This window comes from Venturia canescens, chromosome 3 (genome assembly GCF_019457755.1).
Source record: "Venturia canescens isolate UGA chromosome 3, ASM1945775v1, whole genome shotgun sequence".
Taxonomy (NCBI): domain Eukaryota; kingdom Metazoa; phylum Arthropoda; class Insecta; order Hymenoptera; family Ichneumonidae; genus Venturia; species Venturia canescens.
In genome coordinates, this window is record NC_057423.1 from 2,845,730 (window position 1) to 2,873,436 (window position 27,707).

At 43.2% G+C, this 27,707-nt stretch overlaps 2 protein-coding genes across 3 annotated transcripts; both read right to left on the reverse strand.

Annotated features, from left to right (window-relative positions):
* Positions 1-566: 566 nt before the first annotated feature.
* LOC122407452 (FMRFamide-related peptides-like) lies at positions 567-7,436 on the reverse strand. The gene is made up of 2 exons (XM_043413671.1): positions 7,309-7,436; positions 567-2,473 (listed from the first exon to the last, which is right to left on the reverse strand). Exons 1-2 carry the CDS (start codon positions 7,309-7,311, stop codon positions 1,736-1,738), a joined length of 741 nt encoding a protein of 246 aa, XP_043269606.1. The 5' UTR covers positions 7,312-7,436; the 3' UTR covers positions 567-1,735.
* A 3,502-nt stretch (positions 7,437-10,938) lies between these two features.
* Positions 10,939-27,351, reverse strand: Gyc88E (Guanylyl cyclase at 88E). 2 transcript variants are annotated; one of them, XM_043414343.1, is made up of 13 exons: positions 26,064-27,351; positions 16,574-16,806; positions 15,350-15,563; positions 14,824-15,097; positions 14,621-14,744; positions 14,392-14,536; positions 14,166-14,292; positions 13,868-14,072; positions 13,576-13,722; positions 13,369-13,501; positions 12,761-12,988; positions 12,303-12,683; positions 10,939-11,949 (listed from the first exon to the last, which is right to left on the reverse strand). In XM_043414343.1, the coding sequence occupies exons 2-13, from the start codon at positions 16,739-16,741 to the stop codon at positions 11,546-11,548; spliced, it is 2,550 nt and encodes an 849-aa protein (XP_043270278.1). In that variant the 5' UTR covers positions 16,742-16,806; positions 26,064-27,351; the 3' UTR covers positions 10,939-11,545. The 2 variants fall into 2 exon arrangements, with proteins under 2 accessions (XP_043270278.1, XP_043270276.1); XM_043414341.1 differs by having other exon boundaries at positions 10,939-12,027.
* Between the last annotated feature and the right edge of the window lie 356 nt (positions 27,352-27,707).

The following is a 27,707-nucleotide window of genomic DNA, read 5'->3' on the forward strand; positions in this document are numbered from 1 at the left end:
AAAAAGAATGGTCGATTCGTTACAAAAAGCGAAGCTACTAGACGAATGAAAGCACGTCAATCGGTCTGAAAAATAAATTTCATGAAATTTCCACGATTCCCGAATTTGCCCGAAGTTCAATCAGCCGTTACCAGCAGTCCAACGTAGTGACTGACATCCGCTTTCGAAAACCAAAGTTTTTTCATGCTTTCTTTCCTGGAAGCCCCGTAAGATTTTTTTTTTTTTTTTTTTTTTTTTTTTTTCATCGCGATGGAAACTTTTCCGAAGCTCGAACGCCGTACGATTTTTTCACAATTAATATTATTGTGAGTATTCCCACAAATTATCGTGTTAAAGACTCAAAATTGTGAAGGAAATAATTGAAAATTTTGCCCCGCGTAAGAGGCCCCGGAACTGTGCTCATCGTTATCGGGGCACCTTAAACTGTCATTTGCCACAAAAAGTGGAGCTTCACCGGACTTTATTGAAGGGCGGAGCTACTTTGATGCACCATTCGTGTCGACGGAAGCTCGCAGAGCTTGTTGGAAGAAAATCACAAAAATAAGGCTCCTCGCAGTCGCGATAAATTCATGCAGCTCGACTATATATTTTCGTTTGTTTTTTCCTTATATTTTTCCTCGTCTAAATACATCGAATAAATATAATAAAGAGGCTTTCGCGAAAATGACGGTAATGTGACAATTCTATGAATTTTCGAACGTCGATATTAAGGGTAATGCGCTTTCTTTGAGAGCTTCCAAGCAGGTGACGTCGACAACGAAGTCGCCTAATCCTCGAGCTCAAATATTTCTTGCATCACTGCGCGCCCAACGAAAAATACATCATTCCGTACATTCTCTTTAATACATAACGAGTAACATGGACAAGCTCTCGATCGGACAGGTGTAATCGAGTCACGAGCGAAATCACATTGAGCCAATTATTCTTTCTCGATGCACAGGGTGTCATGGACGTTTTCGCTTTAAAAATCATTCCCTTTAGAGCGACTGCGGCCTAACCAGTTTGAAGAATTTTCATTTATCAATGCTCCAAAGAAGTTCCTTCGCACAATCTCCGACACGAGAGCAAAACGAGGTTGCCGAATCTCTCAGTTTTTCGTGGCAACTACTCCCGGTCAACTGGAGCAATGACTTTGGATTAGACTCGGATCATTAACGCCGGAAAATCTACTGTCATTTATCCTTTGCCACGGACCCTCTAATCGGCTAATTAACATTCATTGGCTTCCGGGTATGAAAGAAACGACGATATAATCCAGCGAGCGAATCAGAGACTCGAACGAAAATTCAACTACTTTTCGGAGGCAACTATTGCGATTGTTTTTTCGCCGGCACAAACGTTCTACAGAGTTTTATAAAGTTTTACTTTCGAGATAATTCAAAGACAAAATTAACCGCGGCAGAAGCGACAATGGGAAGGTCGTTGAGTCGTTACTTCAACTCTGTTCTCGGCTTTCTCTCCGTCAAAAATCGAATCTCGCTCAAACACGCGTTTATTCGTGAGTGCGTTATCGCTCGTGATCTCGAGCGTGACATTTCGCGTTCGAGTAAGTGAGTGTCAGAGGTAAACACAGAATCGATGATGATTCGAATAAATCGCCATCGCATTGTCGCTATTCGCGAAAGCCCATTTACGTTCGCGTGTCCTCGTGCGTCTTTTTGTTGTTATTTATTGTGTGAAAGAATGAATCCGGCTGAGTAAACGCGCCTACGACAATGACTGGGGGAACGAAGCTTTATTCGCGTTTGGCGGACTCGGCTTGAGCGTCTTCGAGAACTCGAATGATTTTGCTCCTGACAACGCGTCCGTTGTTTTCGTCGTTTTCCACGATTCCGAGGCCGAGAAGATTGCACAGTCTGAGCAGTTTTCCAGCGACGTAAGGGTTGCCCGAGTCACCGATTTTGGAGGCGGCGTCGACCGGGCTGGAGAGCAGGTTCGAGCAGACGTTCGAGACGCGATCGACATCGTTGTCGCGGTCGTTGAGCGGTGGTCGGTAATTCCCTTGGCCGAACAGCTTCGGGTGTCGGTTGTTGCCGTTCTCGAGGAGCTTGGCGAGGTCGGACCTCGTCAGCCGGTGGACTCCGGAGCGGAAGTTCTTCGACTCGGCTCGACCGAATCTTATTATGACGTCCGATCGGCCACGCGCCATCCTCGAATCCAACTCGTTGTCAACCGCCTCTCCAGCCAGCGCCGTGTAGTCGGCGTTCTCGAGATTGCCCTCCATCCGACCACGTCCGAACCTTATGAACGACGAGCCCATCTGACTTCTCCTCTCCTTCGAATCCGGACTGTCCTGCACCTCCTGCGGACCCCGCTTCACGATCGTGTAATCGTACTCGCTCGGCATGCTCCCGTCCTCGTTCTTGTACAGATTCAACGTCGATCCTGGCTCTATTTTCATCAGGGGTGAAAGTATCGTTCCGGAAACCAACATGCACGTGAACGCCGCCCCGTAGACAAACGCCTGGCCAATCTGCAACGAAAACTCCACATTTTCACTCCCTCGCAGTGAGAAAAACAAAATTATTGATTCAATAGAAATTCATGTTCAGTAGAATTTAATTGGAAGAGTTTTCTTCGTTCAACTGCAATGTTCTCGGAGAAAATGAATCTGTCATTTGATGTGAAACAATTTTGGTCGTTCGATCATTTTTAACCTTGCGATGGTCACGTGTTTCATTGGCACCTCCTCGTAATGCCGCATTTCCTTGTTCCAATGGCTTTTATCTCTCGGTGCACGATCTCACGCGCTTGGCACTCACTTTCAGCAGCGAGATCCAGGGGAGAAATCGAGTCGCCTTGATCGGCGACTCCGAAGCGTCGTTTCTCCCAAAAACCGAGCGACTCAGAGCCGAAGATTTTTCACAAAAATCTCTTTTTTAGAAACACCTTTATACCTTTCAGACCCACAAAAAATGATGTTCGATACTTCAAAATTCCCAAAATACTTGCTCCCCCAACGTTTTTTAAGTGTTTCGGCTCGAGTAGACAAAGGCAGGAAGTTGGAGGGCCGCAGAGCGCGTCCCAAATGGGGAGGGAGTTCACAAGCAATCTTAATGACATGCTCGAGGTATCGGTGCCGGGCTCCCCGAGCCACTGACAAATGCGGACGTCCTAGGCTTTTGATACTATTCGGAGAGTGTGGAAACGGATCGAGAGATTTTGTGTAGGGAAATAGAAAACTCCGCTACGATTGGAGCTACGTGAAAGTTTAATGAGCATCCAAACACGAGGATAAGCTCCGTTCACAGGTCGGAGTGACTGCTGGTGTCGAGCGATCAAAGCTGATCGATCAAGCCGATAATTTTATTCACGAAGCGCGACGTGTACGTTCCACCGGGTTTGTATACTCGGTGGCTCGAGTGCGGGGGAAATATACAGCGCAGGAAAATCCTGAGCAGACTCGAGTCCTTGTTAATAAAGATTATTCGTCGTACGGACTTTCAACGTCACTGAAAACTCCGCGATATTTTTAGACACGAGTCAATTAGCCGGGAATCGCGCAGCTCCGCCTGTCGCAAAGTCTCCTCTTTTGTACCGCTAAATTCCGATCCGACGCGGCCTGCGTCATACGCAGTGAAAGGCTTGAAAACACCACTCGCGTCTGGATCCTTTTTGAATATTTAGATCGAGAAAATTGAGAACTTTCGACAGCCCATTCATTCGAATGAAACAAAACGCACGAGCCCACGCAGAGAAACTGGCCAAATACACCGAGACTCTCGCCCAGTCGGTTCAACGGTCCCGATTATTTCGCCTGCCAAACTTCCCAGCTGCGCTCTTCGTCAAACCTTTTTATCAACTTTTTCTCTGCATTCGAGCAATAGACTATTATTTTATTTAAAAAACAACGAGCCACCGATGCGAATGAATTCTACTGACTGCGTTCCGCTCAATTTCCGTTGTTTTTCCCGCACCCCCTGCCTGCTCCTATCCCAGCGAGCATAAAACCGAAAACTGATCGAAAAAAGTTTGGACGAGCAGCCAACCGTTCTGGGATCTAACGAACTGGACTTTCGAAGCGTTTCTTTTTGAACTTACGTGTCGAAAAATTAATGAATTGTCGAGGGTAATGCCCGAAAAAATAATGATCAACGACGAAAAACATTTAAGCGAGTCTCCGCCCCATAAAATCACTTTTAAAATCCCAAAAAACCAAGCCTCAAAATCGCGTCTCTTCCGGAATCATGTTTTCTTCATTTACATAGAAAACGTGATTCTCAACATGAAGAGAATGGAAAAGCAACGATCAAAGACAAAAAAAAATTGACTGATTCTCAACTCCCATAAAAACACGTTTTGAATCCTTAACACGGTTTCACTAAGACAGTCGGGAAGAAGCTTGCTGATAACGACAACGAGTTTCGTCCCACTCGTCCGATTGTTCTACTGACCACAGCAAAATCGTCCTAATCCTCGTTCCATAGGGATCCAATCAATGTTTCGACAACAAGGGCTGGCATTGTGACGAGCGATGAGCCAGAGCGACAATGTTCGAAAGAAGTCGCTGCTTCCCATGGGTTTCTTGTGTACCGAGCTCCGGGGAAGGATCGGATCAAGCGATTCGCTAATTAACAGATCTCCGCTCGCCTTTGTGGCCAATTCATAATCCAGATTATGCTCGAGCAATCTCAACGAATATCGAGAAACCGAAACGTGTGCCCTTCCCGAAATGTCGCCCGCACGAATTATCATCGATCCGCAATGGCTCGTTACAGTAAGAGGAAAACGTGGAAAAGATAAAAGCTCGCTTTCAATATTTATACGCCAAATGTATACACCCGCTCCCCTGAATATATGAGGGCTACCCTCGCGCGCTTCTCCTGTTTCTCCCGACGCGACTCTAATTTAGTACAACATTCTGGAAAACCGAGTATAATTAATACGCGGGTATTACGATACCGCAATTAACATTGCCCCATGGCGAGCTCTCGCTTCCACTATCGTTCCCCGCCCCCGCCCGCGCTTCCCTGCTTCCTTCGCGGTCTATACGCTCACCGAGAAGAATGGGTCGAAAGTTTCGTGCACTTGTGATATTTCAATTGTCCAACTCTTTGATTTTCGTATCGATAGTTTCGACGGTACAATTTTTTGAGAACGCATTTCAGGAGGAAATTTACCGAAGTCTTCGGAGACTCGGGTTTTGGAGAACACGCGGAGAAAACGGTTTCGATTTGTGGAGTGAGGAGTATACTATTTTTCAAGAATTTTCAAAGTACTTAGGCACCGATTACAAAGAGCATAGTATTTTTTGAATTTTCCTATTTCTCCTCCCTCCAGTTCTAAACAACTTTATGTCCATAGCAAAAAGTCATCCACGTGACAACTTTATTTCGTTTTGTTTTCGAGTGTTTTTCGTCATCGTGTCAGACCAGCACTTACCGATGAGTCGAAATTTATTGTAAATCACAAATTTTCACTGTCAGCGTAGTCAATTCTATGATAAATTCACGAATATACACCGAATACGTGTGACATTTTACCATGCATGTAGTTTTTTTTTTCAGGGTTGCCCGCGCATACTTAACAATACAAACATTTCAAGTGACTGAAAAGATTTTTTACTATGCTTATAGAGAATAACACTTTTGAGCCTTTTGAATAAAACGTATGGGCATTGGTCTTTTTACTATGGTGGATGGAGCATTCATATTACCGTTCTTCGAATTAAGGTATTCTTTTCACATGAGCGTATTTTTTTTCGTGGCGCAGATTGGGGCACTCGAAATTTGGACTGATTGCTGACCTCTGAGAAGTCACGGTTATGTAGGAAAAGCTTCTGCTTCTTTAGTATTTAGTATATAAATTATTGAATAGAAATTCGGTGATGATGGAATCCCCATCAGCTCCCGTATAAATTTGACGATTTTTGGAGTTTTCGTTCGATCGAAATTTCGGCAATCTATTCGCACGGACTTTACTGTTATTTAAAATCAGTTATTTGTAGAATGCTCGGGTTCGTGAAAGGAATACCTTAATGCTGCAGCAATCCAGTACCCGAGAAGCTATATTTGTAGTACTTTCTTCTAGAATTTTGCGAATTTTCGCGAATCTCGCCATAGCTAACTTTGAGAATTGTCTCTCGTGTCAGGAATTGAAAAATCGGAGGCGTCTTGTCTCAATAATGGGAATTTTCGAATGCGAATTTTCGGGAAGAAAGTTCACGGGATTTCGAATTTTCCAAAAGCGATTGAAAATCGTGCACCCCTCCGAAAACCCCGTTAAACGATCCTCGTGAATGCAACGTCGAGAAAAAAATGTCGAGAGTTCCCAAGTAAAATAAAATCTCCAAAAACTACGATACTTTCTTTCTACAGGCTTTTTTAACGCGTTCTTCAAAAGCCCGCACTTTCGCATCGATGTCTCAACACTCGATTTCGCAGTGACGAATTCTTCGGTGTTTCGAAGTCCGAAAACTTGCGACGAGTTTTCAGTAGAAAAAATGGCTTTCGTTTCGCTCGTCCCGAAAAGGGATTGCGAGACTTGGCAGAAAAGGCAACGGAAAAGAAAGCCGAAGAACGGGAAGCTATTTTGACTATCGGAGAACGATTGCGGACGGTCAAGCTCTCCGGAGATGAAACAGGTGTCAGAGGGTGGCTGGCGTGTTGCGCTTATATATTGCTCGGAGACCCGGCGGAAGGAAAAAATGTAATGGAGCGAAAGTTCACACTCGCTTAAGTCCATGCATAAACTCCCGAAGGAAAATGTTCTTCATTTTTTGTGTGCTGTTAGCGCGAGAGGAGAGCAGAGGGGGTTGTCGGAGGAAGGAAAATGAATTCTGTTGGAGGGACAGCGAAAGGGGTGAGAACGGTGAATCTCAGTGAAAGGGAAGTCGGCGAGGAGGGCTCATGAATCCTCTCCCACATTCATGTACAAATACTCGGTTTTTATCTCGGTGAAAAGTCAAGCCTCGTAACTCTCGAGCGACTTTCCTGGAGAGGCTTTCAAAACAAGAGGAAAGTTCAAGTTAAACGGTTCTTCAAAACGTCTCGTCCTCGAGCTGCTCAACCCACGAGGAAAAAGAGAGGAGAAGGAGCGAGGCGCGAGAAGTTAAAATTTCGATCCTCCTCCCCGTGAGCCGATGGAGGGCGACAGCCTTTCCAGCACTCCCGTCAAACTGTTCATAGCACTTTCGGACACTACACGATCGCGAAGCTTCGTCAAAGGGCACAAGACCGAGCTGCGTCGCCGGCCAATTAATCGGCTTTTGTTATTCATTTTTTAGAAAACAAGAGAGAATGTGAAAGTGAGAGAAAGAGAAAGAGAGAGAGAAAGAGAGAGCAAAATTTTGAGTTGCGTGAGACTCACCATGACGCCTCCCGCAACAGATTCCGGTCCGGCCGAACGCTTAAGAGGCTCGAAACTTAGTACGCCGAGGTATCCTATGCAAGGGCTAAATTCAGGCGCGCGATGCTCCCGCGTTTGCGGCAAGGTGGTGAAAACGAGTGCTCCGGATCCGGAGATGACACCCTTATATACACCGTTGCGCAACTCCCGCCTCGTTGCTCCAGCGAGCAGCGGGACAACCTCACCTGAGTTATGATTCGCCACACCACGAGCTCACAACACGATACCTCGCATTATTTTCATTCAATTATCTCCGCGCTTGGCGCGCGCCTCTTGATCCTCGCCGGGCCTCGCTGTCCTCTCGGCCATCAACTTTCCCAGGGACGATCGAGATTTATCGCTCCACAGGAATAATCGTTATTATCGGAAATTCGAGGTCCACTTTTGTCCAGACGAGCGTCATCCGCAGCTTCAATTTCCACCGCGCGACCACACAAGCCAGAAAATTTATGTCCCAGGATCGCTTCGGAGTGTCAACGTCTCCGGGCATAATTAACCGCAATTGATCTCGCTCGAATTTCGCTGCGCTATTTTCGTCCCGATCGGCGAGTTTCCAGCATTTTCCGAGTCGCTTCAAGACCCCTCGAGAAACCATTTTTTCCTGGGATTCGTTCCCTGCGCCGGAGGACTCCACGGTCGACGAAATCGACTCCCTGGATTTGGCTCACTCGCAAAATAACGCAGCGACATAAACCCAGGCTAATTGTTACGTCCAACTCGGCCATTGAGGCTGCTGGAGACTCATTGAGCCTTCGCGAATCTTTCGTTCGAAGGAATATCCGTTGAATCTGGTCTGGAGACTAAAGCGGGGATGCCATTACGGGTGTGCGCTGGTATCCTTGCCGAAAGTAGAAATAATATTACGAGCTTCTCGTATACCCTGTCCCATGAAAATAACAAAGAGTTACGGCCGCTCTCGCGGCTGGCCTTTCATTTTTCCTTGTCATTTCTTTTACTTAAGCAACTTTTTATCTTGTTGTTACGAAGGTCTCTTTGCTTTTTTTTATTCAACAAATGCGAGCTATTTTTTCGACTCTCTATTTATTTTGATCGAGAATAAAGAAGAAAAATTCTGGATGGGCGAGGAGCAATGCGGAGGAAAATCAGCAGAGAGCCTGGATTCGGGTGAGATAATCGTTGCCACGATTCGGGGCTCGTTCATCCTGCGGATAATTCGCTCATTCATTTGTCTCGAATTATTCGCGAATCCGTCGACGATCGAGAAAGGATCTTTATTCTCAATATTTTGGCTCTCTCTACAGAGGAGTTGTTCCCAGGGGAGATTCAGAGTGCGTATAGGCTCACTCCGGCGGTCCGGGGAGTGGAAACTCCGGACACTCGGTTGAATATCAGCGACGGGCTCTCGCTGTAATAATGTGTCTGTCTCTTGCAGCGTAACAATCCGTGGGCGAGAGTGCGTCGGAGGGAACAATGGCGGAATCTTTATCTTGAAAAATGTTCACTTCCTGAGCCGGCATTGTGCCTTCCTCGCACTTCCATCTCGCTCCCTCCGCGGAGCTCTCTCTTTTTATTCTATGGAAGGGTCATCGTCGCTAGTCCGTAATCCGATGTTAAGCCGACGAGGATGAGCGTCCCGACGGCCGTCCCTTCGTCCACGAGCGTCCTCCGGCTTCTCTTCACATAAAACGCTGCTGCCCTTTCAGCCCTCGACGACGCACGCTCCGACTTTCTCGAACACCATCAACGAGGATTTCGTCATTTTCTTGACACATTTCGGACCAACATTTACGCAGGTTTGCATCTTCGTGCACCGGAGTCTGGACTGGAAATTCAGCGGTCGAGAAACTCGCGGGGCGAATGGGGAATAAAGTTCAATGAGAAAAGGACTGTCCCGTCGGTCCCGGGGGTTCCGGTTAAAGTCTTTCCTTTCTCACGCAGGGATCTTCGCTGATTCCGAGCCGACTTCCTGGTAGGTGGAAACTTTTGTTTAATTCTTCCAACATAATTGTTTGAACGAGGCAGCAGGAACTCAAATTTATCGGCTTTATTAATTTATTTGAATTATTTTTTTATTTGTGAAGATTCTTGCGACAGACCGGAAAAACATTTTGACTTTCTACTAAAATTTTTCCTTCTCCAATATCAGAGAATAAATTAGAACAAAAATAACGAGCTTTCTCCGATCTAAAGTAGCCTTGCATCGAAATTCTTTTTAAGGCCTTTGTACACCGGGGATGGGCGGACAAATCGAAAATTCTTTTCATCAGATATTCTTCAAGTCAATGTCTGAAGAATATTCTCACCAGATTTCATAAAGTTGGGAGCATTAAATTCGTAGCTGTGGATATTCAGAATCGTATTTTTTGAAAAATACCTTTGCGGTGGACACGATTACTAAAGAAATATTAACCCAATCCGTACGAAATTTACATCACTTATTTATCACAATAGCTGGAGCCTGGACGAAGGATTTCGTATTTTGTTGGAAAAAACAAATTGTAACGAAAAAACCGAAAATTCAGGACCTCAAAAAATGAATTTTTAGTTAAAGTCGACATTTTTGTTTGAATCAAAATTTTTACAAATCCTTCCTCCAGGCCCAAACTGTTTCTATAACAAATAAGTGGTATAAATTTCGTACGGTGCACTAATGAATGGCGTTCACAGCTTTGCAATAAACATTGATTTTCTTGTCGAAAAAAAAGAAGAAAAACACGTTTTTTCCCCTACCGCGAGTGTGTATAAGGCCTTAAGGCTGCATTCCCTGCTGAAAGTGTTCTGCACTTTCACCACTGCAACATCGTTCTCTACTAAAAATGTTTCTCTTCTAGTAAAAAGTCTCTTTTACTAAAACCTGCACTAAAATCTTCGTTATACGTGAAACAGGAAGTTCGTTCAAAAAATCACTGACGTCAGTCATCCTCGATGAGCAATTTTTTCTGTCAAAAAACGATACTAACAAAATAGACTGAAGCCTGTTTGAAATGTGTTTTCCACAGTGCCAAAAACGCGAATGAGAAAGTACACGGATCACGACAAGTTTCGGTACAGAATTTTCCAAGTTGGCGATTGCGATCGCAAAAATGCATAAGTACAAAGTTCAGATCCGCCATAACAGATACCGAAACGTGAAATTTAATCCGAATTGTATAAAACTCAATATTCTCCCTCTTTTTTCTCGGTCTCTCAATCTCCCTCTCCGGCGCGTGCGTGCACTCGTGTTTGCCTGTGTGTCTGCCTGGATCCATGTCCGCGAGTGTCTTCACACGTGTTTGTATGCACGTGCCCAGCAAAGACACTGCTTCGTTCTATGTAACAAAAGTATCGAGTCTCAAACGTCTGTGACTATAATGCAAACGATCCGTGAGCTCGAACAAAAACAACGATCAAAGCGAGCCTGAACTGTGAGGTTGGACGAAAATGATAATAAAACGGTGAAATCTTCACGCGACCTTGAGCAGAAACGCTGCTCCGGACAGTCCCGAATCATGACCTTGAACGAAAATGCTAATGCAGACAAGCATCGAGAATCTTTTTGATAGCTCGATACAAAAGTACTGAGTGGTCCAACGGAGTTATGGATTAGGGTTTCGTCGCATAATTCACAAAGGTGTGCAAAAGCGTCCAGAATTACGCAAGTTTTTGTTTTCATTTATTCCAGATTTGTAAACAATCATTACATATCTTAACGATGAGAAAGTCATGAAATTTTCTATCCTCGATCAAACACTCATTAGATTTACCAAATCCTTGCATCAAGTGCACTCCACCCATGAATTATTCTAGACATATTCGTGAAAAGGATTCTACAAATAAATGCAAAATCACATTTGTTTAAATGAATCACCGGGAAATATTGTTCCGAAAATTCATTACAGATATGTCAAACAGAGTCTGCACAGCTGACGCTGGGAGCATGAACGAACAAAAATAGTCTCACGATCGACTTCAACGGCCGTTGGAAATCAATTTGTTTTCTCAAAAAAAGTCTTCAGACCTTTCGTCTCGAAATATCCCTCCAAATAAATGACCAGAATTCGAAAGCTGCTGTGCGTCGATTGCCTCGCTCCTGGTCCATTATTTCTATCATTATTGTAATTATTATCGATGAATTTACGTGAAAACGGTTATTTTGTAACTATTAATATCGTTATCGGTCAATCACGAAGCGATATTTCAATGTGAGCCGATACAATCGTTTCTTCGTTGTTGGCTCGGCGCATTGCTCATCGTTGTTTCAAGATATGTTGCAAGGATTGCCTTGATTTCTGGATTTGCCGGTCTTCGGTATCGCGAAACCAGGACAGCATTGATCTTGGCGTACAAGTAACTGAGAATTGCTGATGGACTCGGTGGTCGAACGGTCGGTCCCAAAACTCTTGCTGCACGGAGTTTCCGATTGAGCACCAGGCGCGTCGTCCGCGCTGTATCCTTCCGAGGACGAATTCGTTGGGTCGGTATTGGTCGTCGTGTGTGTCGCTGTGTTGAGGCTGCTCATTGGTCGCGTAGCCATGGGACAGAAGCTCATCATGTTCTGAGCCATGTTCACCTGGCACGATTTTTCGCCTGCGATCGTCGTCTCTTCGCCCTCGACCCGAGGCAACGTACTTTCTCGATGCAGCCGGAAATGCTCCTCAGTTTCTGTCAGCAGCGAAGCAAACATGTCTGAAGAATGGCGGAGAAGTGTCGTGGTTGCACCGACCGAATTCGATCGAATTTCTGTTGAGAACAATCAATTGAACGGTTTATTTAACTCGAAAATTTATAATTTATTCTAAAACGTCGAATCAGTTCGAACAAAATTATTTGAATTCGGCGAAACGGTTGGTTCGCTGGAGAATTTTTATGAATTTGTCGAACAAACCAAATCGCTTTGCCATCCAACGATAAAGTGGTTGGACCTACGAAATATTCGTCCAACCTAGTAAATTGACGTCAACGCGAACCAATATTTTATTCTCAAATACAAAACTCGTAGGTTGAAGATGACCAACCTCGAGAATCCGCAATTTTAGTGGGCGAATTTGCGACCGATCGTCGAGCCACATCATGGAAAGTGATGGGCGAGTATATCCTTCGATCCTGTTCGTAAAGCATGCTGCAGGAACTTTGTCGATGGTTGGGATGAGGCGGATGAGTGGGCGACGACATGGTTGGTGTTGACGCAGGAAAGTTTACATCCGAGGTCGCTGCTGGTTCTCCAGCGAGGGCTAGTTTAACCGAAGACCCGGAAAAGGCACCGGAAGACAGCATGGATGAAGAAGAGATGCGTTTCCCGGGGGCGCGGCTCATCCACTGTGGCTCGTTGATCGGAATTTTACTGATCGTCGGAGACTTCGTTTGTCTCTTCTCAAGCCAGTACGTCTTCATAGAACCTGACAAGAAAATCAAATTGTTAAATTAAAGATCGTTTTATCAGACGCTCGCTGAGATTTCCATCGGACTATTTAACCTTTTCCTTTGACCTGGATCTCGCCTCGTTCCTTAACTTTGAACGACGGTGATAAAAGCTCCCTGGTTGACTGCGAGATGTGTATCTGCATGGCCTCGCTCGTCGCTTCCATCCTTGATGCTACATTGACCGAGTCACCGAACAGACAATATCTGGGCATTTTCAATCCCACTATGCCAGCTACGACAGCCCCGCTGTGAACACCGACTCTGATCTGGAGATGATCACCTGTGCGGCCGCCCCCACATGCGTCCGGAGTCACACAAAATCCACCAACGCTCTCGTTATACAAACTTTTCATTATTCGACAAAATATGAGAATCGCGTTGTCATGAATTTTTTCACATTCGACTTGGATTCGCTGGAATCGAATTCATTTTTTCGAGAACTAAAGATCCTTGGAGTTTGACCGAATGCTGAGCAATTGAGATCTCAGGAGAGCTCTATCTTCGTGGAAACTGAACCGGGACTAAAAATTCTTTTTTAATTACTCGAAAGCACAGTTAACGACCGAATCGAGCACGATCCAAAATGATTTTTCGTTGCTCCGATGGCCGAATCCAAAGAGCGAGACTTCGATGCGAGAACAGTGCCAGAGGAAAATGTACCTGTTGATCGATCCTTGAGGTTGGTTATCGCCTCGACCATGTCCAGCGCCATGTCGCAGACCCGGTCAGCGTGGTCGGTTTTCTTGATGGGAGCACCCGACACAACCATGTAAGCATCGCCGATAGTTTCCACCTGCGGTTGAACGGAATTTTGAAAAACCTTTCCAAAAATCGTTTTTTTTTGGATCATTTGGAGCTCGGACTAACTTTGTAGACGTGATTTCTTTCCGTGAGAGTGTCGAACAGCGAATACATCGCGTTCAGCATCGAAACGACGTCCATTGGGCAAATCCTACTACAAATTTCCGTGAAGGTCACCACATCGGAGAAGAGTATCGAAACGCTATCGAACATCTAAAAAAATAATGACGATTCGTTGATGCAATTGGAAGCTTTCTAAAACGCGGTATTTACCAATACCATGGTAAATTTAAAAAAATGGAACGAAGAGTTTCGAAATCGTTTCATCTTCGATTGTCTTTGCTATAAAATTTTCCACCTCGCAAGTGTCGATAGGACTCTCTCCATTCCGCAAACGATCAGCGACTTGTTTCGGTATCATTTGATAAAGCAGTTCGTCCGTTCTTTTCATCTCTTCGTCGAGTTTTCTCATCGATTCCTCGAGTTTTTTGCTCTTCAGTTGTTCCTGATCCAGAGCCAATTTGAGCTCGACCGATTGTTGAGTCCCCGCCAGCATCAAATCCCTTTCATTGATCGACAACGAAAATGAAAAAAAAATACGTTGCTCGTTAATTTGTTCAGTGGAATTCCACATCCATTTCAATTAATTCCCACACCTGCTAAAGTCGTGCATCGATAAATCATTGATGTACAATCCTGTAGCAATGAGGGCGTTCAAATCAGGCATCACCGGAGTTCCCAAGTACATGAGCATTCTCCAGTTGTCCATGTAAATCATTTGGCCTGCGAATCACGTGAAAATTTCAAATACTGCGACAAATTCTCTCTACAGCGAAACAAAACTTTCTCAAAACCATGGAACAAATTTAGTGAGAATAAAACCTTTGAGTCTGAGGGCTTTGTCATCCGGTGAATTGGTGTTCTCATCGCTGAGCAGTGTGCTTTGCCCTCTGCGATCGACAGGCCTCTCGGTCAGTACTGGCTCGACGGACACGAGTTCAAAAATGTTATTCGTTCTGTTGAGTATCTGCAGGAGTAGAGAAAACAGTTGAATGCGATTGAGCGACGAAACTCGGACCTGACTTCCTCGTTTTCATTTGTAGGGACGCACCGACTGGAATTTGAATGCTATCAGAGGCCTGACAAGGTCGAACCAGTGTGTTATTTTCTTCCCCACGAGATCCGGTAGAATGACCATCAGCGAATTGCCGATACTGCGAACCACCATGTCCGACCTGCGAATCATTGACGTCGTTATCACAACGAGGAGCTTGAAAAGTCGAATTAAAATGCTTGCGGAAGCAATTTACTCACCCAAAGACGATACAGAATGGAAATATTTCGAACAAAACCGATGCACCGATTGGCAAATGTTTTTCTTCCCGGGTCATCGCCAGAGAGGCGAATGTGAAAGCTCGATTATCGAAGGTCAATTGGAAGGTCACGTGCACCGTGTCAAACAGAATTTCCTCTCTGACGAGCTCGATCTGAAGTTCTTTGTGGTAGAAATGCCTCGCCACCTCACGAATCTGTCCCATCGTATAGTAAACGAAGCCACGACGCTTGCTCCGGTAATGGAGGGTCAATCCTGGAAGAAAAAGTTCATTTTACGCTACCAGCAAATTAGCTGGCGCCAATTGCTGGCGCTAATCCCAGCAAAAAATGTTTTCCCGCGGAAAAACTTGAGGTCGGTAGCGTCCAAAATTTCGAGCTCGCGAACCAGTCTTTCTCGAATGTTGAAAACTTAATAATTGAGAAAGGGACTTTTGGACTGTTCGTGCCGCGATTTTATCACAGGAAATTAATCATGGGAAACGATACGAAACACCATAATTCCGACCTTGCCTGGTCTCGTTTTCACAGATGAACGAAGGTGCTCGCATCCGCGGATACGAGAATTTGAGATACTCGTGAAGGTTGTCGAGGCCGTTCAAGAAGTCGCGCACGTGGCGTCCGAGCACCGACAGCACCCGGTCGTAGCCGTACTGACCAACGAAACCCACGAAATGAACGCCCATCTGGTCGAAGAATTCCTTTTCCGTGATTCCCAGCAACTGCGAATGGCAACTAAGTGTTTAAAAAATGCGGAGAAGCCTTCAAAAGATTCGAAACGATTCTGAAAACTCTCAAATCATCAGGACCGAAATTTTCTGAATTTAAAAATGCTATTTTCAAGAAACTTTTCAAACGACAAAAGTGTCGAGGAGTCTTGACATCCCTGCGGAAACGGCTACCGTTTAAGGGGGTCACCCCATGAAGCAGCCGAATTTTTTGAGGTTTTTTCGCAATTTTTTTTGCAGAGAGGGAAAAAACACAGACTTCTGATATTTTAAGGGTTTATTTATTGGTATCTCAACTCTATGAAAGGATTTTTTAACTCCGTTATCTCGAGTAGATTCCGTGTAAAACTACTCCGCAGGAACCAATACGTTTCTCCCTGGTCTCCACGATTCTGGAAAATTGGTTTATCTCAGATGAAAAAACCGAAGAGCCTTTTGTTTTGCGAAACAAAATGACTATCGCCTGAACTAAAGTCATAAAGAAATATTCAAAATTGAAGGATATTCGGGCTACGAAACATTTTTGAAAGTTGAAATTTTGTGTTCGAAAGTGCGATTATCCCTCAATCTTTATGCCTCACAAATCAAAAGGCTCTTTGATTTTTTTATCTCAAATAAACCAATCCCTCTGAATCGTGGAGATCACGGAGAAGCATGGGTTCCTGTGAACACCGAATTTACACCGAATCTACCCGAGAAAACAGGGTTAAAAAATTCTTCCGCAGAGCTGAAATACCGATAAGCAAACCCACCAAATTTCAAAAGTCAATGTTTTTTTTCCTCGCGACAAAAATATCGCGAAAATCCCCAAAAAGTCTGGCTGCCACGCGATGGAACCTCCTTAAGAGCCGGTTCCAGACGATCGAAAGTCTTCGTGCTCTCTTCGTCGCCCACTGGATTGTTACGTTGCTCGATTTTCAGCGAAGATGGGCCTCCTGCTATTTCGAATATCGTTCAAAGCTCAAGCGTTACTCAAACGTAGGTTTTCGTCCAAGGGCACGTACCTGAATAGCCTTTTTGGCCAGTCTCGGGATCAAATTTTCCGGATAAACTTGGTGGACACTGAAACTGGGTTGCTCGACAGCGGCTTGTCTCCGTATTTCTTCCCATCGTTCGTCCCCGTAGACTTGTCTGATGTACTCGGACAAGTTTTCCAGAATGAGGCCGTACATTTTACTCGCGATATTGGGCTAGTCTGCTTCGGGATGGTAAATCAAGTTGTTCGGTTTCACCGCAACTGAAATTACGAGAGAAACTGCTTCGGTAATATACGAGTCCTGGCTACGGGCCCAATAAAAAATGAGCGTTGCATTACTTCCAGAACATTTGCGTCCGTCTCTCCCCCACGAAACCTTGCACTATCAATTCCTTCGAGCACGTACACGAGATTCAAGAACAACTCGTCTCGCATCTCGTCTAGCCGCGATGCTTCATCGACGCGACGGGGAAAAAAAAAAAAAAAAAACATTTCTGTGCCAGGCAAAGAATCGATGTGAGGGCGCTGCTTTCGATGCGGTGCTTTTTTAATAAAGAGCCCAAAACAATTCATATTTTTCGTTGCAAAAATCGCTCTTGTCACTCTCCGCACACCGGGACGAAACGGGGCAATGTAAAAATACGTAAATTTTCGTTTGTATTCTTTTAATTTTTTACAGTTGTTCCAAAAGTAACAAATAACAATGCAAATCTATCAAAATTTCTTGGCTTTTTCCCTCGATTTTTTCTAATTTTTATTTTTTTTTTTTTTAAATTCTTTTATACTTTGACGCACGACTTTGGCTGCTCATAAAATAAGCATTCAAGGCCCACTGAATTGAAATTGCAGCTTCGGCTCGATCTTTTCTGTTTCAACTCAATCGCTCAATTTCTTGATATTTTGATGCGAATCCTTGGACGATCGTAGCGAGAGGGCAACGGAGCGGTGGGATTCATTAAAATATCGTTTTCCGCGGGCACACGCCGAGCCCGAAACGCCGTTTTTTCTCCCACAGCCTGAAAAGCCTGAAAAGCCTGAAGATGCTTTTGTTCCGCTACACTTGATCGAGGTTACGTGAAAATTTACACGGTGGGATTCGCAATAAATAAGTTGATGTAAGTAGGAATATAGATCGGCGAGATTGCGGTGTGCAGAGTCTGCCGCACGCAGGTAAAAGCGAGAAGTTATTATTAGAATACTCGAGTAGTACGGTCACGTCGACCGCGCTCTCGCGAGTGTGTTTCAATGCGAGCTCTGTGTACACGCACGCATACGCGAATGAAAGAGAAAAAAGTGAATTAATATCGCGCTCATCGTCGAGCGTGGCGGTGGAGGCGAGCCGCGTTTGTTTTCGCGGAAGAAAATAGTGCGGAGCGAAAGAAAATCGTGAAATACGAAGGAAAAGCGATATTTCGATGGGCGACGAAGTTGCTTGAGTCGGTGGAACGAACGGGGGGAGAAAAGTAAATGAAAATCCCTGCAAAGATGTAGGTCGATGACCCCCCTTCCGGGAACTCAAGATCCGAAAACCTTTTTTGGGCCAAGATCGAAAAAAGCGGAGATTTAAAGACAGCAGTAAGGAAGGAAACTCCAGAAAATTCACCGGAGGAAACGAGACGAATTATTAAGGCAGATGGGTGAATATTCGCTGTCCGAGTCACGTGAAAAGTTAGTGAATTTTTTTCATTAGTTTCCAAAATTTCGCAAAAAAAATCGATCCTTGTATTTCGTAGATATTGAAGAATCCATACGTGTTTTAGTCTTTGAAGCTTACCGTTGAAAATTGGCCGAAACATTAAAAAATACCTGGCGATAAATCATTCGGATTACACGACAAATGGATTGGTAACGTTTGGCAACGCTGTTCATCCAATATACGTCGACCTGTGACGTCAGTTCGAGCTTTTGGTCATATTTTGTCGTTCATTTGCTTCGCGACATTTTTTTTTGTTTTTTTTTTTGGAGTTTTTACAAAACGAGCATTTTTATCCCAGTAAACTTTAGAATCGTTCATTTTTTCATTTTCCTTCGCTGCAGTACTGCTTTGGACAGTAAACTCACTTCGTGAGTTTCTAAAACAATCAAATTATTATTTGAAAGTTTCGTCTTTTGTAACTTTCGAAAAATGTCGCTGGTCAAAGCACACGAAGCTGTCACCATCTACCTTAAGGCAAACGAAAAAAAACGAGCTTCTTCGACTCCAGCTCGCGACCCAAAAATCCAATTTCCACCTGAACGAATTCTCTGATCCGCTTGTTGGTCCTTTGGGCCTCCAAATGATAAACGATTTTGCGAAAAATCCAATTCCCCTGGTGATTTATGCCAACGATATTTATTGTGTATCTACTCATTAAAACGTCAGCGTTAATACGAACGCGCTCTTCTATTTAAATACGGAGGAGGGTGCAACGAGATCCGAGATCGTGAGGAGCGAAGAGCCGTCACTAGAAAAATATCCTGAAATAAACACCCACGAGACGATTCGAGCGCATATACCTTTCGTAATCTTCGCTCTTGTGCAGACTATTCCGTGCGAAATCAACCAGCCCGAACCATTTTTTTCTCGCCTGTCAGTCGATTTTGGAGATTGGAAGTTTTTTTTTTATGTGGACTCTTTACCTGACGATGTCGAGCGGAAAAACTACGTTTTTGGAGCTCTTTTGGCGAGTTTCAACAACTGCCCGGCCGAGTTGCACGTCTCAGTGGAGGCTGACAACTATTTTTCCTCGTCGATCGAACGACGCGAAAAACGAACGATTAAGTCGGATGGGGACGGCATTTGGGACACTGGAAAATTCTCACTGTAGGGAAAAACGCTTATAAAATAAATGAAAACGCCAAAGGCTGGCTTAGTACCGAAAAAAAATTCAGGCGAAAAATCCTTCGAAGAGCAAAGCTCCGATCGAAACAATCGGAATCCCTGGACCGTTGATAAAGATCATGCGTTACTTGTCATTCGAAAAAGCAACTGAACTTTTTGCTCTTTTCATGATGAAAGAAACTATGAAAATTTGTTCTCGCAATTGTTCAAATTACGTTCAACTTATTTCTTGAGACTTATCAATTTTCAATACGATGACAATATTTTAAACCAGCTGACTCATGGTGTTGTCAAACCTTTCACTGTTCGTGTCGTTGTTACTCGTAAACCTCTAATAAGTATTTTCATTTTTCCATTCCCAAGTGATTTTCACCGGTAACAAGGCTTCCTCAAGACATCATTGATATCTCAAAACACTAGATTTTCTTGTTCTCGTTTTTGGCTCTCCGAAGTTGAGAGGATCCTTTTTCATTAAATCCAAATCATCGCACAGGAAGTGTGCCTGCCACAAAGCCTGTGCACAACCCTTAAAAAATGGGATTTTCGTTAATCATTTTCTCGACAACTTGACGGTAGATCCTATAATAATTCGGGGAATAAATGCGCGCTGTACATTCCTAGCATATTTTCAAACGTCAACTCTCAAAGTTGGAATTTTCGGTTTCCATTGGATTCGCGTGAACTTCCTTAGCGACGTTCACGACTGATAATCGAAGACAAAATTTCCGTATTCTCTCGGCTTAGTTCAACTGTCGCTGTGTAGCGCGCGCCGCTCTCCCTACTTCAAAACTTTTAGCACGGACTCTATGCACTGATACGAATAAGGCTCTGGCGTACCCTATAAATATACACTAATACAAGTATCCTTAGAGCGATGCGGAGATCTGGCAACCTTGCTTGCCTGCCACGTACTTTCAGTAGTATTCCATTTTGTATAAATTAATTTATTTCTCATTGTTGATAATTTTTCATATCTCATTTTAATATTTATAATCTCGATTGCTAAATTGAACATTCATGTGTATGAACAACTTATTTTTATAAAAAAGTGTCATTCCCAAAAAGTCTACAAAAATGAGAGCCAAAATGTGTAGCCATAAATGCTTAAATTGACAATTCTTTATGAGATAAATCGTTGAATATCATGAAAATAAATTCCTGCCAGTGTGCAAGCGCGTTTAGTCCCCCCCCCCCCCCCACCCCTTGCCCTTACGTATCGTCGCCCGGCAGTGTTGCCGGCGACATCCCTTTCATGCCGTGGCACGCTCGCAAAATCGTCAAATTTATAGCTTTGAATCGTTACTACGTATGAACGACACGGCTGAGCATCTCTATTTTTTAATATTTTATTCCTAATATCAATATCTATGATGATGCATTTTTTTATCAAATGCTATAGAAAATTGTGACTGCTATGAATTAGAATGTCTCTCAAACTCATGATTTGGCTATACCTTGCATGTTAAATTTCCCAACTTCAGCAACGAATATCTCCACTTTGGTACGGGGATGGTCTTCAAAATTTTGCAAGTACATTAAGGAAGCTATAAATAGTGTGTCATGTAAATTTTAAGAGAATCTATAGAAAATCGATTAACTCGTGAACGTCCTTAACGTCCCCGGGACTCCGGACAACTGTTTGGAAAATATTGAGCCAAGAGACGTCAGATTTTGGTCTCGGATCCCCCATACCTCTGTGAACACACCATTCCAGTCTCGTTGTTGCAATAACATTGCTTGGCTATATATAATTTCGAATTCCGGGTCAAGTGACGATGCTAATCTCCGGTGCGTGGAGTCGTTGAAATTTGTGTACCGATTGGGGGTCAGGCTCGGTTTAAAACGCGAGAAAAACCCAACGAAGCTGACGAACCCGGGGAAAAAGGGGGATTTCCAAAACTGCATTTTTCCTGCTCAGCCCAAAACGAAGTTTTCAACGACTTCAGGGAGGGAGAAAAAATACGGTTTTTATCCAAGAAATTGGTAAACTCACCCTCGTTCCAATCGACGAATGAATGAATTTCGGCTAAAATCCGCTATCGAGACACTTACCATGCACCGTCGTTCGCAAATGCCAGAGGAAATAAGTATTGAGAGAACAACGAGAATGCGAATCAAGCAAAAAAGATAATCAGCACGAATGTTCAGCCGAAACTTCGGAACGCGTCAAACGCGCCCAAAAACCTTCGCAGCGTCGAGGCTCAGCGAGGGAAAGAAGAAAAAATGCAAGAAGGGTCGACGGAAAGCAAGAATAATTAGAAGCGCACAATCGTCGAGGAAGAAAATGGTACTCACGAGGTCGCTCGGCTCTTTGGAATCGCATAAACGAGTGGTGACGTTGGCGTGTGCACTTGGTTGAAACGTTAATGCAAAAATGACGTCTGTCCGTAGCGCGGGTGTATTTGCGTTTACGCTGAGGAAGTTTGCATCCCGTGAGCGCGGGAGTGCGCGTCGCGGGTGACTCCAACGGGCTCGATATACGCGACGAATTTGCGATTACGCTAACGAGAGTGACGACGAAACGGGCGCTGCTTTTGCGAGACACGCGAGACTCCGAAGATGAGCTTCGCCTTTCTCTCTCTCTCTACTTTCATAATCTCCTGCGTACTCGTCATCGCGCTCCGAGATCCGACGAAACAACCGGAGAAAAGGAGGGACGGTGGGCAAGGGGGAGGGGGACTTTGATCGATGAACCTTCATTTCTGCTAATCGCGCCATTATTTCCACCGCGCCCGCTGTTAGTCTAATAGGATACTTGGAGCAGCCTTTTAGTTGGAGAGTCAAGAGATTTCCGTGCTTCGGAGCATTGAAACACGGCGGAGGAGCCTTCGGCGCGCACGGAACGTTCATCGCGGAAAGAGATTTTTGGAAAATCCTGGCTTCCAGTTGCCGCGCGGGAGGCTCCAGGCTCGCATGCAAATTTTTCGAGTCGATAGTAATTTGCAGTATTTTAGCTGGCACTTTGGAGGGCGTGGAGATCAGAGGACGAGAATTCGGAGAGGTTCGTCGAAACTTTTTGAAATATCTGGAAAGGATTTTTGAAGAGGACATTTTTTGGAGGAAATTTTCGAAAACACATTCCAGGCCCTCGACCGCTTCGTCGCGGATCTCCAGCGGTTCGAATTTCCCTCCAAACCCTGCGCTCGTGCGAGCACCTTCGAACCGTAAACTGACTTCGTGACCGACGATTTAAACTTTCGCGTTCGAGGCGAAAATAAAATGGAAAATGTGGACGCGAGTAGATGATTCCGGGGTGAAATTTCCTGCCCCGTAACGCGGTGATCGTCGAGCCGACGATCGATGATAAACTGGCGGGAAAAATCCGTCGAAAAAGCGACTTCGAACGCGCTCTGCAATTCATCGATTTTTCCAATTTTTCTCGAAGAATTAACTTCCGAATGTGAGGGTGGCGGGACTCCTGCCCCGATAAAAAAAATGCGAGTGCGCGCTAAGAACGTCGGGGGAGTGAAACGGAGCTCGTCAGCTTCTCTCTTTGTCGATCTGAGCAAAGACGAAGTGGAACGACGATAAGAGGAGCCTGGCTTGTCTCTCGTCCGCCACTTCTTCTTACATTATTGCCAATTCTCAGTATCGATTTTCAATAAACACGCGAAACCATAGCAAATGTGATATTTTCATTGCGCCATTGCACGATCCCGCGATCTCGATGTAAGCAGCGAACGATGCAGCAGCGTACCTGCTATTGAGCTTTTCCGTACATTCTTTACTGCCCGGAGCGAGAGAAAGGGCCAAAGAAAGATACGAAGGAGCTTAGAAACACGAAAATTAATCGTTCGTCGGTCGCCGTTTGGAGACAAAATCATCAAGCAAGAGTACTCGTCATTGTGTCGGAAGAAAACTTTTTTTCATCCACTTCGATCCCCCAGTTCATGGCTAAAAGGATTTTCACAAAAAATGTCAGAAATTTTGTTAAAAAGTTCAAATATTTTATTATCGAATGGTATATTAAAAAAAATTTTTTTAATAAATTATATATTGACAAAATATATTTAAAAGTATATTTTATATTTTTTATTATTAATTATTAATATATAATTATGGAAACGGGCAGCTACAACTATCTTGGAAACGCGTAGGAGAAGAGATGAGAGGAATCACAAACGGGCAACCTTCAAAACAATTGCGAGAAGTGGGGGAAGGAGCGATATGGCAAATCATCTGGGAAGGGAATCGAGAGGAGGCAATTCGGAAGATTGGAAGAGATACGGATATCAAAATGGACCAAGAAATCCAGGAAGATTGGGGAAAAATGCCCAGAAATCAAACGGGCAATAAATCATGATGGAATAGTGGAAAATTTAGAAAAATTATTGGGACAGGCCAGAGCCAAATAAAAATATTAAGAATTTTAAAATTTCAAGAATTTCATCAAATTTGGTAAATTTTTTGTTTCAAAATATATAAGACAATATGAATTTTTTTAGATTTTTCTACCACATAGCTCTCGAGTAATTGAGCACTAAAGTTCACGTGTATAAGCATAGAGTTTACATGTATACATCTCGTGCATAAGAATTTCGATTTAACGCTCAATCATGCGATAACCATGTGGTAAAAAAATTTTAAAAAAATTGTATTTGTATGATGGCAAAGAATGTTATCACCAAATTTTGTCAAATTCTGATTACTTTTATTTCGTGATCGAGCCTCCTTAAATACTGGTGTGCAACACAGACCTTACGAATTAATATGTACGGGGAATAGTTATGTAAAAGTCTGAAAATACACACAGGAGTAAACACTACGAACGAATCAAATGAATTAATGTAATAAAATAAAATTATTAATGATACTCGTTAATAATTAATTGTATAAAAAATACAATAAATATCGTTGAAACGGTGAAAAATTATTTTTCAATTAATTTGAAATCATTCGATTGAATTAAGGGAAAATATAATTTAAGGAGGGTGGCTACACTCGTTAAAATGATAAGAAATTGATCAAATTTAGTGATAATGTTCTTCAACATCAAGTGCGAAGACACCATTTTTTTCAAAATTTTCTTCTGCTTAGTTATCGAGTAATTATGCATTAAAGCAGATTTCTTATACCCGGAATGTATACCTATATATATGGAAACGCTATGCTTATACACTTGAACTTTAGTGATGAATTACTCGATAACTGTACAGAAGAAAAATCTTTAAAAATTTGTATTGTCAAATTATGCCCTAAAGAATATGTTCACCAATTTTTATTCAATTCTTATCATTTTGAAATTTTTCATGTATTTAACATGGTTCAGCATGGCAACATTGTATCGTCGGTAGCCACCCTCCTTAATGAATTTCATTATTTCGAAATATTGAATTGATGTTCCTTTAAAGATTTAAAGATTCCAACAAACTACTGTTTTCAGTATGCCAATTAATTCATCAATATTTCAAAGCATTGTAATCAGTGAGATTTTAAAACACCTGTTTCAACTGTCACCCATTTCATTAGCTTATGGATACCACAATTATTTTGAAGCCCGGGCTTCGCAGCACCAATCTCATTGCGCAGGCCCGAAGAAACCTTTCCCAGCCGCTTTAGATATGTTTACATACGTCGCATGTATACAGCACGGTACGTTAACAGGTGGTGCTAGACGATATTTAGGTGAAAACAACGTTGAGTAGTTCCCTCGACTCACGAGTAAAAAATTGTGTGTATTTGGCGATGGGACGGGGGGGGGGGGGGGGGGGGGCGAGAACACGGCGCAGGACTCGCTGACCCGGCATCCGGGGATTGTATTAACTTTTTCAAGACCTTCGCTCTCCTCATACTTTCTTTTTCTCCCCTCGACAAACTCGTACACAATTTGCCCAAATGTCAAAAGTGCTTGTCTCTTCTTTGAGCACTGACGAGACAGTCGACGAAATAATCGATAAATGCATTAAGCTCCCCCACTTCGAGTTTCACAAAGTTTTTTTCGTACAAATGTTCACCGGGGATTCGAACATGATTTCATTCGTTTATCGAACTTTCAGCATTCTTCAAAACTCCTTTGAAACTTCGGGCTCGATGGAAGTCCGGTAAATAAATTTACTCGGCTTTTCAAACTTTTTTATACTCATCTTGGTTCGATAAGTTCGATTCTCTTTCATAAAAACTTTGATTAAAACCAAATAGGATCTCACGTGGAACTATTTCGGGCGGAATTTTCTAGGCGGTATGAAAAGTGACAGATTCGATCGAACAAACTGGACAATCGTTGACAGTCGAAAAATATTTGTAGATCGAATTATACAAATTTTAATTAGAAATCACATAACGAAATATGAATCATAAATAATCAAATGAATGATAAATGAATAGAAAATTAATTGTTTAAATGTTGCAAAAAATCATATTAAACGAATTAATTCACAACGAATAAGTGAACCTTAAAAAAACCCGGGAGCTTGAAAAGAAAGAAAAAAAAGAAATCAAAGACACTTCACTGAATTGAAAGTATCGTTTTAAATAATCAATAGTTTTGGCACAAATTGGCAGGCTTGCCGTAAAGGAAAAATCTTTGAATATTCTGATTACAGTAAATTCGACTTTTTATTTGATCCTAAAAAAATTTATCACATATTTTGTTACTGTTAATTAAAGCTTGAAATCATTTGAATTTGATTCACAACGAAGAAGAGGGACAGTTGAAAGAGCATACGAAAAATAGTACGAAAAAATATATAGAACTAACCTGTAGCTTGAAAGAAACAGTATAAGACGAAGCGATAGTTCGTTGTCTTGACTGACGATGACTCTAGTTGGCGTTGATCACACCAAAATGGCGACGGAAGTTTCAAACTCATGAATGTTCGACAATTGAAGCGATGAACGTCAGTAAATGGAACTGGGGCTCAAAAATAATGAGTGTTTTCGAGACGATTGGGAGTCTCGGGAGAAGCAACGCGTTTCGGAAAAGCTCGTGGAATGACGTACGCGTACGAGCATCCTGCGGGGTCGTTTTCTCGTCCTTCTAGAGACTGCTCGTTCGACTGAGGAACAGGAGCGTACAGAGCGACTCGTAAAAAATGATATCTGTGGTGCGGCTACTTCTCGCCGAGTTGACGTATCAAAATTCCCGTTATTCAGGCGACCTTGAAAACCCTGAATTTGGGGTAAAAAAAATGTTTTACCGCGCATGCACCTTCATGGGGAATCCGAATGAGAAAAACGGCTCTCGCTCTTATTCGGGATATTCTCGAACATTTTTCCTCACGCGCAACTCTCCACTCTCTCAAGCATCAACGCATTATCAGAAAAGACGCAACACCGAACGATCGATCTCCTCCCTCGTTCGCAGCCTCCGCTGTTCTCTGCTGCTCTTTCGCGGCACGCGGCCTCTACCGCTCATCATATTATCGCGCTTCACTTTTTCCTTCCCGGACCCCTAACGATCCATCGCTTTCGATTCACTAGCAACCTCTCTTTGCTTCATTCTCATTTGTTTGATATCAAGTTACGATCGTTGCAACTAATTTTTATCCTTCACCGTTGTATTTATCAAAAAAACGCAACATTTCTAGGTTATGTCACACTCAACTGCCAAAACAAACAGACGCCTTGTCACGAGTTTTTAGCGTGCTGTGCGAGCTTCGGTAACAAAAACAGAAAATGTCACGACATTCTCCACTGTTTTCACTTTCCAATGAACCAAATCACTGTATTCTTATGTGGAGACCGTCGAGACTAACATCGGGAAATCAAAATCACCTTTTTTTCTTCAACAAACAAAACTGCTCGACATGAGTTTTTGAGCTTGAATAAACACACAAAAAAAACAAACTTTTCACTATTTTCACTTTTCAATGAACCACCAGCATCGTTTATACCGAGGGAAACAAAACCAAAACCAGGTCGTTTTTTCATCGAAGTTTTTTTCAACGAATCATTGTCAATGATTATAACGAGAGGAATATCGTCGCATTCATGCACGACGCGGAACTGCGCTACTGATTACCGATCGCGAGAATTCATTACATGAACAGTGTCCGAACAATGCAAGATCGACGACGAAACCGCTCGATCAACATACGTGAGCTCTCCCTCCCCCGACCGAAAACGTCGCGCTGCTTCCTGCTGTCGTGTGCTATATTTATTATATACTCGGAGGATCCTTACTTGCGAAATCGTAAGGTGCACTTGAACCCACACGCAATACAAATTGTATAACGCGATATTCGATTAGTCGTGTGACTATACGGAATAAAAATCGTGCTGTTTCGTCGTGATGTTTAAACTTCTTCCGCGTTTATCAAGGAAAATGGATTGGCTGCTTTTTTTTAATCTCGTGAAAATTTAAACAATTTCAACAGTGTTTTTATCTTTGATTTTGCAATGA